Source organism: Bactrocera oleae, chromosome 5 (assembly GCF_042242935.1).
Source record: "Bactrocera oleae isolate idBacOlea1 chromosome 5, idBacOlea1, whole genome shotgun sequence".
NCBI lineage: Eukaryota > Metazoa > Arthropoda > Insecta > Diptera > Tephritidae > Bactrocera > Bactrocera oleae.
Window position 1 is genome coordinate 65,727,343 of NC_091539.1, and position 14,513 is coordinate 65,741,855.

General features: G+C 36.9%; 2 protein-coding genes across 5 annotated transcripts in view; one reads left to right on the top strand and one right to left on the bottom strand.

Moving 5' to 3' along the window:
• The window catches only part of Adar (Adenosine deaminase acting on RNA), a 129,486-nt gene that overhangs the window by 96,697 nt on the left and 18,276 nt on the right, over positions 1 to 14,513 (top strand). The gene's annotated exons all lie outside the window — the stretch shown is intronic.
• LOC106621670 (uncharacterized) lies at positions 1,433 to 3,412 on the bottom strand. Its single transcript, XM_036368663.2, has 4 exons — positions 3,076 to 3,412; positions 2,752 to 2,886; positions 1,850 to 2,057; positions 1,433 to 1,775 (listed from the first exon to the last, which is right to left on the bottom strand). The coding sequence occupies exons 1-4, from the start codon at positions 3,334 to 3,336 to the stop codon at positions 1,453 to 1,455; spliced, it is 927 nt and encodes a 308-aa protein (XP_036224556.2). The 5' UTR covers positions 3,337 to 3,412; the 3' UTR covers positions 1,433 to 1,452.

A 14,513-nucleotide genomic window follows, 5' to 3' on the forward strand; every position in this document is an offset into this window, starting at 1 on the left:
TTTTTGTTCGTGCTTTTGCTTTTGTTGCCGCATACAACTTTTTCTGCGACAAATAGCTTTACCGCTGCTCCGTGCGGGAAATACTATACACCGTTTGTTGTTGTTGCTGTTTTTGCATTAAAATCGTTTCCATGCAAATGCGTGACTGTGTGGAATTCAATATCACTGCGCTTTATTTCAAAATGTTAATGCAATTGTGCGTAATTTAAATTGTCGGTTTCCAACTGTTTGCTCTGCCAATCGTCCTTGTGCGTGATTTCCTGGAGAATTGCGGCTAGTCGTTGCCACATATCGCGCCATACATCACTCGAGTATTGCAGCAAATGGTTACCGAATAAATTTATTCGCTTCTTGTGGAAAGTTATCAGCTGTGGAGGCATACATTTTTCTTTAAATACTTGTAAATATATCTGAGTAAACGGCAATACAAGTTTAGAAAAAAAAAACAGCTTAACTTCTCTCTGCAAGGCTTAAGAGACTTTACCTCGAACAGCACACAGGGTAACTGTTTAAAAAGAACCAGATGAGTCAAAAGTGAGTTTAGTTTTTTTTTAAGCTTCGGGTATTGCATAACAAGCTTTGTTAAGCTTGGTAGGAGACGAAAACACTATATTGGAGAGGAGTTTTCTGTCGGGAGTTCTCCGTCAACTCTAGCTTCAGGCTAGTAAACAACTTCACTGTCTTACAAATATGTGGAAATGAAATCCGTTAAGATAGCATTAGATATATAGCACCGAAGTAGAGCTTTCTTCAGAGAGTTATGCATTCACTTAGTTAGCAGAACGCCAATATTGATCTTAAACTCGCTGATAGTGCTTGGTCACAGCGGTATCACCGGAAACTGCAAAACAGACGAGCTTCATATAATAGTTACCCTTGCCTCATTTGTATCTGATGTGTTTGTACTTCACTGTCCTCTTATATTCTAGTGATGGACCTATGTATCTCCCGTTAGCTCCTTAAACGCTGGCCAATAACCAAGATTTGTACGGCTGCGATCTCTTTCAAATCACGAGCATAAAATAACAGGGCCTATGTGCTTTTAGCAAAATTCTCCTTGTTGCTATTTCGGATTTCTAACTACTATAACTATTGCAACATCAAACAGTAATTTCTAAAGGAACCATTTTTTTTTTTTTTTTTGATAAAAGACAAATAATCATCATTTGCCAATGCAGTACGACCTTAGCATGGGTAAAGCTATTTCGACTAACAAGCTGATCCAAATCCTGTCGCCTCACAGTTTTCATTTGGTGCCTCTCTTATAGCCATTTTTAGACAGAATAGCTATTAAATTATAGAAAAAATAATAATATAAACAATTATATAGAAATATCCAAATTATTCCTATTAATATAATTTTTTAAGTTGACAAAAAAAAATTTTTTTCAAACACACTACATTACCTAACAATTATACCATTTATGGCACATCCATTACTTTATACAATATTTAAGCATTTTTGCCTGTATTATCATATAATTCTATAAAATCTGCCATACCATCCGCATAAAAATGTGGCTGGTCCTCCGCACTTGCTGCACGCATTTCCTCGATAGATGTGCTGCCACTTAATACGAGCAATGTTTGAAAGCCACAATCCCGACCGAAGCGTACATCGTTCCTCAGCGAATCGCCAACAAACAGGCAACGCTTGGGTTCGGTCAATTTATAGACGTCCTTCAAAATTTCACCAAGCAACAGCGCCGGTTTGCTAACTATTGTCGGCTCTCGTCGTGTGAAGCGCCTAAGAGTGTCGAGAAAATCGCCAAATCCTGAGGGAAATATTATTACATGAATTAAACGAAGTATGCTCATAAATATTTGAATGTCCAAGTATTTTACAAACCTGGCACCATTATCTCTCTTGTCATTGGTAACATTCGCTCTAAACCCCCAGCAATAAATTGACAATCTTTATCTGCTAGATATCGTGTGGCCGCAACCAATTGCGTATAAGAGAGTTCCAAATTAATATCAAACAACACTGCGCCCATTTTCTGTTCCGGTTTTGTGATTCTCTCCAAAGTAGCGGGTGTGACGTCTTTCTTGGTGAGCTGCAGCAGTGAAAAAGACATTGAAGTTATGTTGTTTTAACAAAATACTTTAAAAATTCTTAGGTTACACTGGTCTATGTTTTTGTCCTAGAAATAGATCGATATTTTTATGCAGCAATATGCCATTATATGACGATACCATCAATCTTGTAATTTTCTTCACACTTAGATTCTGATGCGACTACTCACCTTTATCCTCACTATAATTTCCTAATTATTCGAAAGTTTATCCAGATGATTGCAGAGATAGTAGTACAAATATTACAGAGAAAGTCTTGAATTTTTAAACTTAAATATATACATTTATGTTACTTTTGAGAATTTTTATTTCTATATCGTTATGTTATAGTGAGAAAATGGCCGAAATCAGACTATAACCACGCCCTTTTTCTATATAACTCGCTTAAAATTATAGATCAGTGATCGCAATCGGACTACTCAGAGTCTACGGCTGAGTTTATACAGATAATATTAGTAAATTTTTAAGATCTCCGAATGAAATTAGGCTATACATTTTTCGCTTCTTCCCCTAGCACATATAAATAATATTTGATTTTCGAACTTTCGGTTGACTTTATGTAAAATATATCGATTAATTTTATAAATACTATGTTATCGTAGACATAATATGGCTTCATGCTTAAATTTAAAATAATCGGTCCAATCCATATATTCCCTTGTTTATTATACATACCAAAGTCCTCACATCTATGCCTCCATTGCGAAGCTTGTCATTTCCGAAAGCGCTGCATAATGAGAAAATCGGTTGCTTTATATTATGTTTCTTGATATAGTACAACATAGCCTTTACTGGATGCATAATGTCGTGCTGGTTAAAGTAAATAAGCAAACGATTAATTAGCAAACATAAGCACATATCTAAAAGATTTTTTTTTTTTACTAGATCACAGACTCTATTTTTTCACTCTATTATTTTTTTTAACACTCACGGCAGGTCTTTATTAACCGCACTCATACAAAAACATACACTCAATCAAAGCTACACTGATCAGCTTACTATTTGAAAATCCTCCACTCCGTTCTCGATGAACTTATTTATATAATCTTTATCCGACCGAACGCTGTTATTGGTCACAAAGAGTACTCGCTTGCCATCCACCTTCAATACATTCACCGCTTCACCCGTCCTGAACAGCGGAGACGAAACCAGCCACATAACACCGTCACAATCACACATCACTACATCAAAGGAGTTGACGAATTCCCTTTGCTGCTTCGCGGAGAGCTTCAAAATATGGAGTACTTTGCGAGCGCTCATAATTTTGCGACGATCCACCACTCACATATATCTTAGACAATTTCTCACTGAAGTGTTTTATTTATATACGAAAACATTTTTTTACAGATTGAAGGACTGAAACTGTATATTTGCTATAAAATTAAAACTTATATTTAGATTTATTTGGACAATGGGGGTCAATAAACATGCCTAGCACAGCTACATATTTAATATTTACTCGCACTAGATGTATTTTAATCGCCAAAACTTGGAGATTGACGTATCGAACACACAACTAGTAGTCGCCTAATAAAATAACAATGGCTTAATTAAGTAAACTCTTTAAATTTTTTTTATTAATAATTGCTTTATCAAATTAAAAAAAATCTTCAAGCTTCAAAGTATGTGTGACCCCTGGCGGTCCAGTGCCATAACACAATTTCTCCCTTCAATCAACCGGGCAAACCATAAAGAACGGAATTATGCTAGCTTTGGAAACAATTAAGAATTTTTTGTCACCAAAGCCCCTCTTCGAACAAATGCAAAGCTTAGTTCATTCTAAAATTGAACGATCTGTTAAGCCTTTTCGAGCATTCAAGCAAATCATATATCAGTCTAGTATGTAACTGCGAACTTTTAAATCGCTGTGTCGACAGTCGGTGTATTCGCCCTGATTGTCTTTAAAAGAGTAAACGAACGAACGATAGCAGAGATTTTCGCTAAAAAATGGTTCGCAGGAAGACAAATATAGCCAAGAAATGCCTTGTTGTTGAGCTCCGGTTTCGAAACCTCTATTCGACTTCTTTTTGATTGAGCGGCTGTATATATTCTCTTCGACATTTGGTGGAGTCGGTGCATACTAAGCTTATAAAGACCGACTTAAAAATTTCTGGAGCATTGATGTGCGATCTAATTCATCATTTTTACTATTTTTGTTTTCTGAAAGTGCTTACGAACTTAGACACATTTCAGTATAACGGTATCGTATTTGAATTGTCACTTTTTGCTTATCGAATTTTTACTTATTAAAGAATTGAGCAGAGATCGCGAAGCGCCTTGAGTGTATAACTCCGAACGTGCAACTGCACTTGAAAGCTCATTCATGTTTAGCACACCACATCTTGCAAAAACTTAAACTTAAACTTATTTATAAATAGCTGCAAAAGTAGAATTAAATATTTTTTTTTTTCATTTTTCTTTTCTTTGTATTTATTCATAACATTCTTTTAACCATATAAACGTGCCGTTTATGTCCACTTCGTTTTGTGCTTCTTAATTAATATTTTGGTAAGCGTGTTGCAATGTAAATTTTATGTCCAATTAATTATACACAGTCGCCGACGTACATTCGGCACACACACACACTGACACACTTACACACACATAACCGAAGGGCATGCTGCGCTCCATTTTAACAGTGATTTGGCAATGCCGGTTGGCTCACGTGAACCTCGCACCATTTAGCTCCAACCAAGCGACCCGCGAACAACACACACGACACAGCCTGATCGTCATAGCGCACCAGCGCGCGGCGATGCTGTAAGCCCAAAAGCGCCGAGTCCGCGCACAGAATTGCGGCCAACATTACATTGTTACACTTTTTCGTTTGTTAAAATTTTATTCTTTCGTGTTTTGAGTTTTTCCTCTTGTTTTTGTCGGTGGCAGCAGTAGCGACAGCACTATTGTTGTAAGTGAAGGAAGTAGCGACGCTGAGTATGCCAGCGCTTTGTTTTCTGGCGTGGCTTAGTGTATGCCTCCATACCCCGAAGTCGCCACGCTCCTTATGTTCCCACCTTATATTATGTGCTTTTGGTCTTAGCGCCGACAATGCACCTCGTTGTTTCATGGCAGCCGACTTGCGGAGGACTAAAGCTCCGACTTTTGTGTGGAATTACGCTGCCAAGTTACTGTGTTTCGTTGTTGGCTTCGCGCAAAGTCATTTAAATCCAAAAATAAATACTTTCATTTACAGAAATGTGTCACTCATTTAATGCGGTCATTGCTTGCTGACAAGCTCTGATGCGGCTTGCTAATTTAGCCAACGTGCGACCTCTCGGTCACAACTCAGTCCAGCAGTTCCCAAATTTAACGCAATATTTTGATAGATCGTAAAGTGTTGAGCGTACTGTCAGTCAGTCAGTCGACCATTTTTGTTGTTTTACATTATTATTATTTTTTTTTTATGAAACTTTTATCAGACATCATTCGCAACTAATTTCACTAAAATATGCGTTTATTTTGCGTAAGCCAGCTGCTGTCGTCCAAATATTGTCAATTTTATTGCCGCAATATTTTCGCTTCGACACGCGCTGTCAGTGCATGAAATATAAATTAACTGTCAGTTTGACAGTTGCTATTGGGAAATGAAAAATTTTAATTGCCTGCATTAAGTACAGTTAAAAATAACGGCAATTTTTACAGCTGAACAAGCAAGTAATGAAGTTGATGGTGGAATTTGGCGCGAATGTCGTAAATGTGTTTTTTGCTGGGAATGTGAGAAGCACACTCGGCAGCCTAAACCGCACGCTTGCACGCGGAATTTTGCGTCCCGCGTTTGAGTGAAAAGTTAACGAAAATTTCTAATTAACATGCAGCTCAAAAATGTTGTGTTTTTGTGTGTGTGTGTGTGTGTATATGAGCATGTTGATTGCTTTTATGCGGTTCATGTACACTTCATTATGCAACTAATGGCCATAAAAGTTTCATGAAGAGGCTGTTGAGAACCGCAGATGCAGGGCCTACCATGTGTTTATTATGATGGAGTGCTTTGTTGAAGATTTTTTTTTTTTTTAACGAAAATTATTTTGTATAAATATTGGATAGATATCTAGATTATGTGAGCAAAAGTGGTATTAGTGTGGTTTTGACATAATATAAATTACGATAACGGTATGCCTCTGCGGCAGCAATTACCTAATAACCTCCCCATTATATAAACATTTCTGTCCGATAAGTAACTATTTACCAATTTTGGAAAAAAAGGTAGTCACATCGGGCCAAGTCTGGAGTTTACAGTAAAGGTGTGAGCCGGGACATGGTAATTTTGAAAGAATTGAATCATCTAAAATTTGACCCGGACTGACAAAAAAAACACATTTTAATACAAATCTTTATTATCGCCTACAACATTCCTTATTTTAAGCCAATACAAGCATGCCATAGCTTAATACCATTTTCCATACACTTGTTACAGGCTTGGGCTGTGATGGCCTTAAGTGTCTTCAATGTATATTTTTATTTTCTCGGTTTCGGCTCATTTTTGTAGCGCCATTCGCTAGATTGTTGGACAGTCTCGATGTAATATTCATAAACCCACGTCTCGTCACCAGTTTGTTGCATGTAGGGTTGTCAGCTACGTTGCCAAGCATCACCATTGCGACCGCTAGTCAATCACTGCTTCTATAACTTGTTCGATGTTCTCTTCATTAGCAGAAGTATTGGATGGAGGACTCGTATGAGGCAAGTTTTCGATGACTTCATGACCATCACTGAACGCTTTGTGCCACTCAAATGTTTGTGTTCGTAATAAAGTGCTCTCCACAGAACATTTTTCCAACAATTTCACGGATTCCATAGCAGTGATTCCTATAGAAATACAAAATTTCAAACAAACTCGTTAATTTTTTTTCATGGTAAAAACCGCAGATAAACTTTCCGTGGCGTAAACAAACAGCTATTAAATATCACATAAAAAAAGAGATTTTATTATTTAAAAAAAAAAAATTATTAGTTCGTTATGCTTGGGCAGTTTAAATGAACCAATCCAAGTCCAATTTTAATCAGATGGAAGAGCCTTGTGACTGGTTGGCCTTCCTTCAAGGAATTGTTGTAGACACATTTTGTGAATCTCAGAAAATGGTAGCTGACCTTTCCGGTCAATAAGATAGTCAGGTTCACCATTGAAGTTCACTATTCCATTGTGCTTTTTTACATGTTCTTTAGCCAAATATAGGGTCAACGTATTTCAAGCAGTTTCGAAACGTCTTATGTAAATATAATGTATAATAAATCAAAGGTGTGACATAGCCCTTCAAAGAGCTGTTTATGTGAGAAAATTCCATAAAAAAATTGGAACTCTTCTGGGCTATAACTTAAATCTATGAACGTTGTGCGAAGAGATTACTGCAGTTTACGCACATTTGCACCTCTGCGATAAAACTGCAACGAAATTTCCAACTCGTAAAACTCACCATTTAAGCAAGAATACAGCACCTATGTTTTGTCTTTAGGGACTACAACAGTAGTCTTATATTTACTCATCCCATACATCTTCATATCTACAGTAGAGTACAGAGTATATGGCGCTTCATTAGCAGCACAGCTGCCAACCAACACTACCCACTCACCCACTCACATGACAGCAGGATTTTCGACGCCACTATCCGCTTTGGTTATTTCGATGATGCGACGATAGTTTCGACAGCGAGCCCACGCGATGCATAACGGGATTACACTCTTCGCTAACTTATAAATTGCACGTACAACCTGAGACCCATCATCGTTCGCGTCGTGGGAATGCTCTTAAAAACATACATACACATACAAATTTGCTCACACACACACATATATATATAATTTGCGCAGCTTAAGAGCTTCGGTGGCCGTCGAGCCAATTGTTCGCCATAACACAACAGCCTGCCGGTCGGCCAAAGTGTCCTGCCGCTTGGGCTCTAATGGCTGTAAGCAACATGAAACGACGATAAACGATGCACACTTTTAAATGCCGTTATTCATATGTAACCAAATAAACATATACATACATACATACTTATATTCTATATATGTATGTATATGTATGTGTAGTATATATGTGTGTGCGTTTGTGTATCATATAGCAGAGTCGCAGTAAGTCCACTTTTCCGTCGTCACATGTCTGTTGTTCACTGTTGTTGCTGTTGCCTTACTTTTGTTACGTACGTACGTCGTTCGCAGTTCCGGTTCATGTTTCATAGGCGTAGTGGGGTCTCAACGTATTTAATACCACACTTCCGTTTGTTTTATGAATGGTTACGACGATGACGTTGCGATGTCGCGTTCCAAGCACACTACCTCGTCATCGTTCGCTTCACGCACATTACTGTGTGTGTTTGTAGTATATGTGTGTGTCACTTAAAATCACACACACACACACGTCTACACATTTACATATGGAATTTGCGGCAAATGCATTTCCGTTACGCTTCGGCTTCGGCTGTTTACGCCGGCTTGTGGTTGTATGCGCACAAGTAAATATGTACAAGTATATATTTATATATATATATTATCACGCATTCACTCGTGTGTATTACGTTATATTACGGTCAATCGTGTGTTTCGGGGTCGCTGGCAAGTGCCATTTTTACGTATTACCGCCTATTTCCGCCTCCGGCCATATATTTTTGTTGTAGTTGTTTTTGTGTTTGGCGCATGGCAAAGTTTGTTACTATGTTTTTGTTGTTGTTTTTTTGAGCCTTTAAAGATTTTGTAGTTTTACCGCAATGCGCCTGCTGTATTTAATGGCTTCTCTCCATTTCTCTTCACACACTAGGGTGATCGATTATTCGCCTGCTTTTAAATTCAGTGTACATTTTATTCAAAAATGAAAATGTAAAGCAGTTGCTGGCGCACTTTTTAATGCTTGAAGGGAAATATGTGGTTTTGGCAGCTGCGCTTTCACTTCACTTTATTTCAATTCAAAATATTATAAAATAAACCATAAACATTTTTTAATTAGTATTAAATATGTATGATGCATTGAAATTCGAATTCCTGAATCGAAAATCGAAAATTATAGAGTCTGAGTATTATTTAGATCTAGCAGAAATATCGCAAAAAATGTTGTTGCTAACAGCACTATCTGAAAGCCAAGAACAAATTTTTCGCATGCAATTCGTCTGTGGATATCATAAGCTAATATTAAATTAGCGAAAAGTAAAATTTGTACGTTAAAAAGTCTAGTATGATATATAAATAATGGAGTTTGAGAACTACTTAGATAAGGTTCAATTATCGAAAAAATGTTTCAGAGAGTTTATTTTTTATCGAAAATGCTAGTATTTGTCTGACACAACTTCAATCTAAGAGTTCAAAATAATCATGTCGCATGCGATTTTTTTTACAAACGCAGCTTTACATTCCTTAGTGGGGTTTTTATTCGCCTTTTCTAAGAAAACTTACCATGTTAATATACATATATTTTTTTACACCATAGGAAAGTAGAGATTTCCAAGAAGAAGCCTGTTGGCGTAAAAACAAACAAATATTTTGACGTGATAAGTTTCTGTTGAAAGTTAGGATCCTGTTTCGATATTAAGTCTAAATAAGATGAAAAAAAAAATTTCCCAAATACAAAGGCTCCTTACAAGAACTTGATTCCGATCATTAAATTTGTATGGCAGCTATATGCTATAGTCATCCGATCTAAACAATTTCTTCGTAGATTACATTGTTGCCTAAGAAAATAACTCATGCTTAATTTCGCGAAGATATTATGTCAAATAAAAAAGTTGCCCATACAAGTACTTAATTTCGTTTGTTCAATTTGTATGGCAGCCACATGCTATAGTGGTCCAATATCGGCCGAAGTGTAAGTGTTGTAACACTCAGAAGAAACGTCGGAGACAATATAAAATATATATCTTAATGATCAGCATGACGAGCTGAGTCGATTTGCGTTATCGATCTGAAATTTTGCAGACGTCCTTTTCTCTCCAAAAAAATGCTCATTTGTTGGAACCGCCGATATCGGACCACTGAAGCATAAAGCAGCCATATAAACTGTTCGATCAGCTGACCCATTTTTACATAAACTCAATATTAGCATAATGGAGAGAGAAAGAAAGAGAGAGTAGAGACCATCAACAGCTATTACGGATCGATTCTGAACACTTTGACTAATACTTTGGTAACGAAACGTTTCGTTATAATTTTTTTCTAGTACGAAAATATGTTTTGGAAAGAAAACGTCAAGTATAATATCCTTTCAAGGGTATGGGTCTTGAAGCGATTGAGGTTATGAAATGAAATTCATCAAAGATAATAGCTAAGACCTTCAAAAGGACCGTCCTGGACCATAGTGATTAAATCAAAAATAAATAGAATTTTCGTGACTACATGGCGGAGCACCTCTTTTTCATTTATATAATTTTTATCTGCCAGCTGTTGTTGCAAGTACTCATTTATTAGCTGAATTAGTTGGTCTGACTGGTTTGCCATGGCTAATCTTCTCGATATTATTGTTTTCCCGACGCTGTTGGATATTTTTTCTACAAAAACTCGTCTTTCTACTCCAATAATCCAATACAGTAAATATTCACTTCTTGATTCTCGAAGAATAATATCGAAAAAAGTTCAAGTTGGCCACACTGCACTGATTGTTCTCATTTAAGCTTTAGCTCTCCATCAACCTTTCTCTCCTGCAATTGCATTCTACCAGCTTATATTATAAGTCCACCCGCTTACCACCAAATGTTGCACTCATTTGTGTGACAACCGCGTTTGCAGAATATAGCCGCAAATGCGGTAATCCACAGCGTTGCCAATGTAATATTATGGCGATAAATTTGAGGTAAGCTCGCGGCCTATTTCCTCACGACACACACTCACTCACACAAGCACTTTGAAGCAGGCTATGTCGTTTGTTGTGCGAGTATTTTACGAAAATCATGTAATTTACCGTTATATATATCCCTGCGGTGCGGTATTGGCACATGACAAGCGCGCTTGCTGATGTCGCTGTAAAGCGCCTAAAATGCTGCTACTCACTGCAGCTGTTGCAGGTTGCTCGCTGGCAAAACGCCACACCGCCAGCGTTGGCTTGATTAAATTTACTCGGTCAAGCCAAATTACGGCTGCTGCAGAGGTATGTGCCAACCTCGCTGCGGACCGCGCTCAGTACAGGTCAGGTCAACCGGGAGTTAAAACCCCGAAAGTGCATAAAAAGAAATGAGTTTTCGGTTAAATGTGAAAAAGTTGCATTAAAATTAAGGAAAAATGTCCACAGTTTACCCTTCACTGGTGGCGGAGGAGCGGTTTACAGTTTTCTAATTTAAGATGTAGGCACAGCGTTTATAAGTAAAATTTTGCTTGTTGATGTTATGTATTTTAAACATTTTAATGAAAATTTGACGTAAATAAAAAATTATAACGGTAAACAAAAATATGTTTTCTTTTTGTGTCTTTTGCTTGTTCCTTACCTTCTTCAAGTTGTGTGTTTCGCTTGTAGAATTTCTACGCTTCATAAAAAAGCTTTCTGCCACGCTTTGGCAAATACACATGCTTTTAATTTCCCTGCGAGTTGAAATCTCAAATATTTGCGCGCAAAAAATTCACAAATGCTGCACAAACTAACGGTATTTTTGTGTGTATGTGTTTTTGAGCACACGCAGAAACGTTGAAAGGGGCAGCAAGAGCGCTTTTGAAAAGGTTGGCATAGCGTAGCCGGCGGCCAGCGTTTTATATAAATATTAGGGTGTGCCCAAAAAAAAAAAAAACAATTTATCTAGTTTATTATGGGTTAAACCAACATAAAAATATACCTGCAAGGCAGCAGCTTTTAAATATTTGAATTTTTGAACTGAAAAAATTTCCCTGAGGTAGATTTTTCAGTAAATTTTATTTATTTTTCATTTTATCCTTAACGGTTTAAAAATTATGGTATTCTTAGCATCGACACCTCTTAAAATTAAGTTAAAAATTTTTTTTTTCAGGGATATTTTATTACCCTGAACAGGGTATTTTAATATTTGACACGAAGTTTTTGACTACTAGAAGAAAACAAAGCAGTCCCTATAGAAATATATATAAATGATATATGTATATAAAGCAGCTTGATGAGCTGAGTCGATTTAGCCATGTCCGTCTGTCCATCTGTCTGTATAGCATATACGGGAAACCAGTCCCGCAGTTTTTGAGTTACCGATCTGAAATTTTGAACACAATTTTTTTTCTTTCCAAAAAGCAACGCATTTGTCGTAACTGCCGTTATTGGATCACTATAGCATAAAGCTGCCATACAAACTGACCGAACGAAATTAAGATATTTTTACGAAGTTTGGCATTGATTACTGTCCAAGACAACGCTACAATCTTCGAATATATTGTTTAAATCGGACTATTACAGCATATAGCTAACCTCGGTGACCGATCAAAAATAAATCCTTGTATGGAAACTTTTATTTGTAGGGTATTTATCGGTTGCAGCGAAGCTAACATTTTTTCTTGATTCTTCTGTATATATGTAGTATGTTAATTTAATCTCATAAATTCGATAGTTTTTTTTTTTTGTTTTTTTTGGTTCACCCTAATAAATATAGTTATGTATATTGTATGCGGGTACTTTTATAAGCGCGTGTGTTTGCGCGGTTCAACGCTTGATTGCTCTAATGCCGCGCCAAAGTGCTTGTCAAACAAAAATATAACAATTGAGTTCTCGCAGTTGGCAACGCGGCAGTTGGCTGGCAGCACTTTTCACCATCGTTATCACGTGCGCGCGTGTGTGCATTCTTTTTATTGTTTATTCCCGCAACTTTTTATTTGTGTTGCAAATGGCGGAGAGGTTGAATGTTGAAAAAGTCAACTGAGCGCTTGACCATTTTGTACGGTCATTGTAATTCTAAATTGACCCACACAAAAACTAATGACATTTATTTGTTCATTCCGATTTTTATTCCGTGCAATCCAGATAAAACGTTGAGCCTCGGCAACTATTGTCGCCGCTATTGACAAGTGAACGAGTTGAATTGTAAAATTTTCATTCGCGCTGCGGTCGTTGCAGCAATTTAAAGTGGATTAGTCTGGCAAATTGGCCATTAGATAGCTCGCACTAATCCCAGTTGACACTATTTTTCGATTTTTTATTTGCGGTAGTAAAAAAAAAACACCGTTAATATATTCACAATAATTCTAAAGGGTAAAATTTGTAATTCAATTTCAAAAAATAACTTCTATTTAACTGCAAATATGTATAACTGTAGTTGTTTTAATTTTCGATAAAGCTGAGCAACATTGAAGTCTGCGAATTGGAAAATTTTATTCCAGAAAACCGAAAATTAAAAAAAAATATGGCGATTACTTGACTCAACTTCTTTAACCAGCTCATAAAATACGTTTTCAGGCAAGCTGCAAAGTAGTAAGGGCGGCGACTACATCCTCATTCGACCCAAATTTATGTCTATCGAATGACTTTTTCAAATGTGGACCATATGTTGAAAGGAGCAGCAGTTCGTTGTCAAATTCACCCAATTTGGCTATGACGACGTCAGAGGTGTGAGCTGGTTCCTTATCGTGGTAATAGAGCTCTTTTTTCTTCGCCAAATTTGAATATATATAAATTGTGTTCTACAATACATCATTGCATCGGCTCAATAACTCGTCATAATAGAACCCTGTGACCGGTTTTCTCTACTCCAGGTAGTAGATATTGAACGTTGGACTTCCCCTTCTTGGCCAATAGGACAGTCATGGTCGGCTAAAGTATTACCACTATTCCAAATGTTCTTCGTTTTCTGTTGTGTACCATTTCATCGAAGTTGACAAAACGTTGCAGAAACTCCACCAGATGGCGCTTTAACAGCGTCAAAGACTGTTGTAAAGTGGACTTATGGTGTCGCTGGTAATTCGGAGTGAGCAAACGCAGCATCTATCGATCCGACAGCTTTTTTATGCCCACTATTTAGTACAGTATATGAATCACGCAAGTTTTTGAGAAGTCTACTGATATCGATATCGTGAACTTTTGTCACCTTTTCCTCAATGGTCACCGTGTTCTGGGAACTTGAACAATCGGAATTCCAGTGCTTGTATGGGAAAATTTTTTATTTGACGTAATATCTTCACGAAATTTGGCATGAGTTATTTCCTAAAACAACAATGTTATCTTCGAAGAAATTGTTGAAATCGGATAACTATACCATATAGCTGCCATATACCCTGAATAATCGGAGGTAAGTGCTTGTATGGAAAACTCTTTCATTTGACGAGGTATCCTCACGAAATTTGGAATGAATTATTATTTAAGGCAGTAATGTAATCTCCGAAGAAATTGTATAGATCGGATGACTATAGCATATAGCTGCCATCTTAACTGAACAATCGGAATAAAGTGCTTGCATGGAAAACTTTTATATTTGAAGAGACATCTTCACGAAATTAGATCGGAATCAAGTTCTTGTTAGGAACCTTTGTATTTGTAAAAGCTTCGGTGCAACCGAAGTTAACGTTTTTTCTTGTTTTTTTAA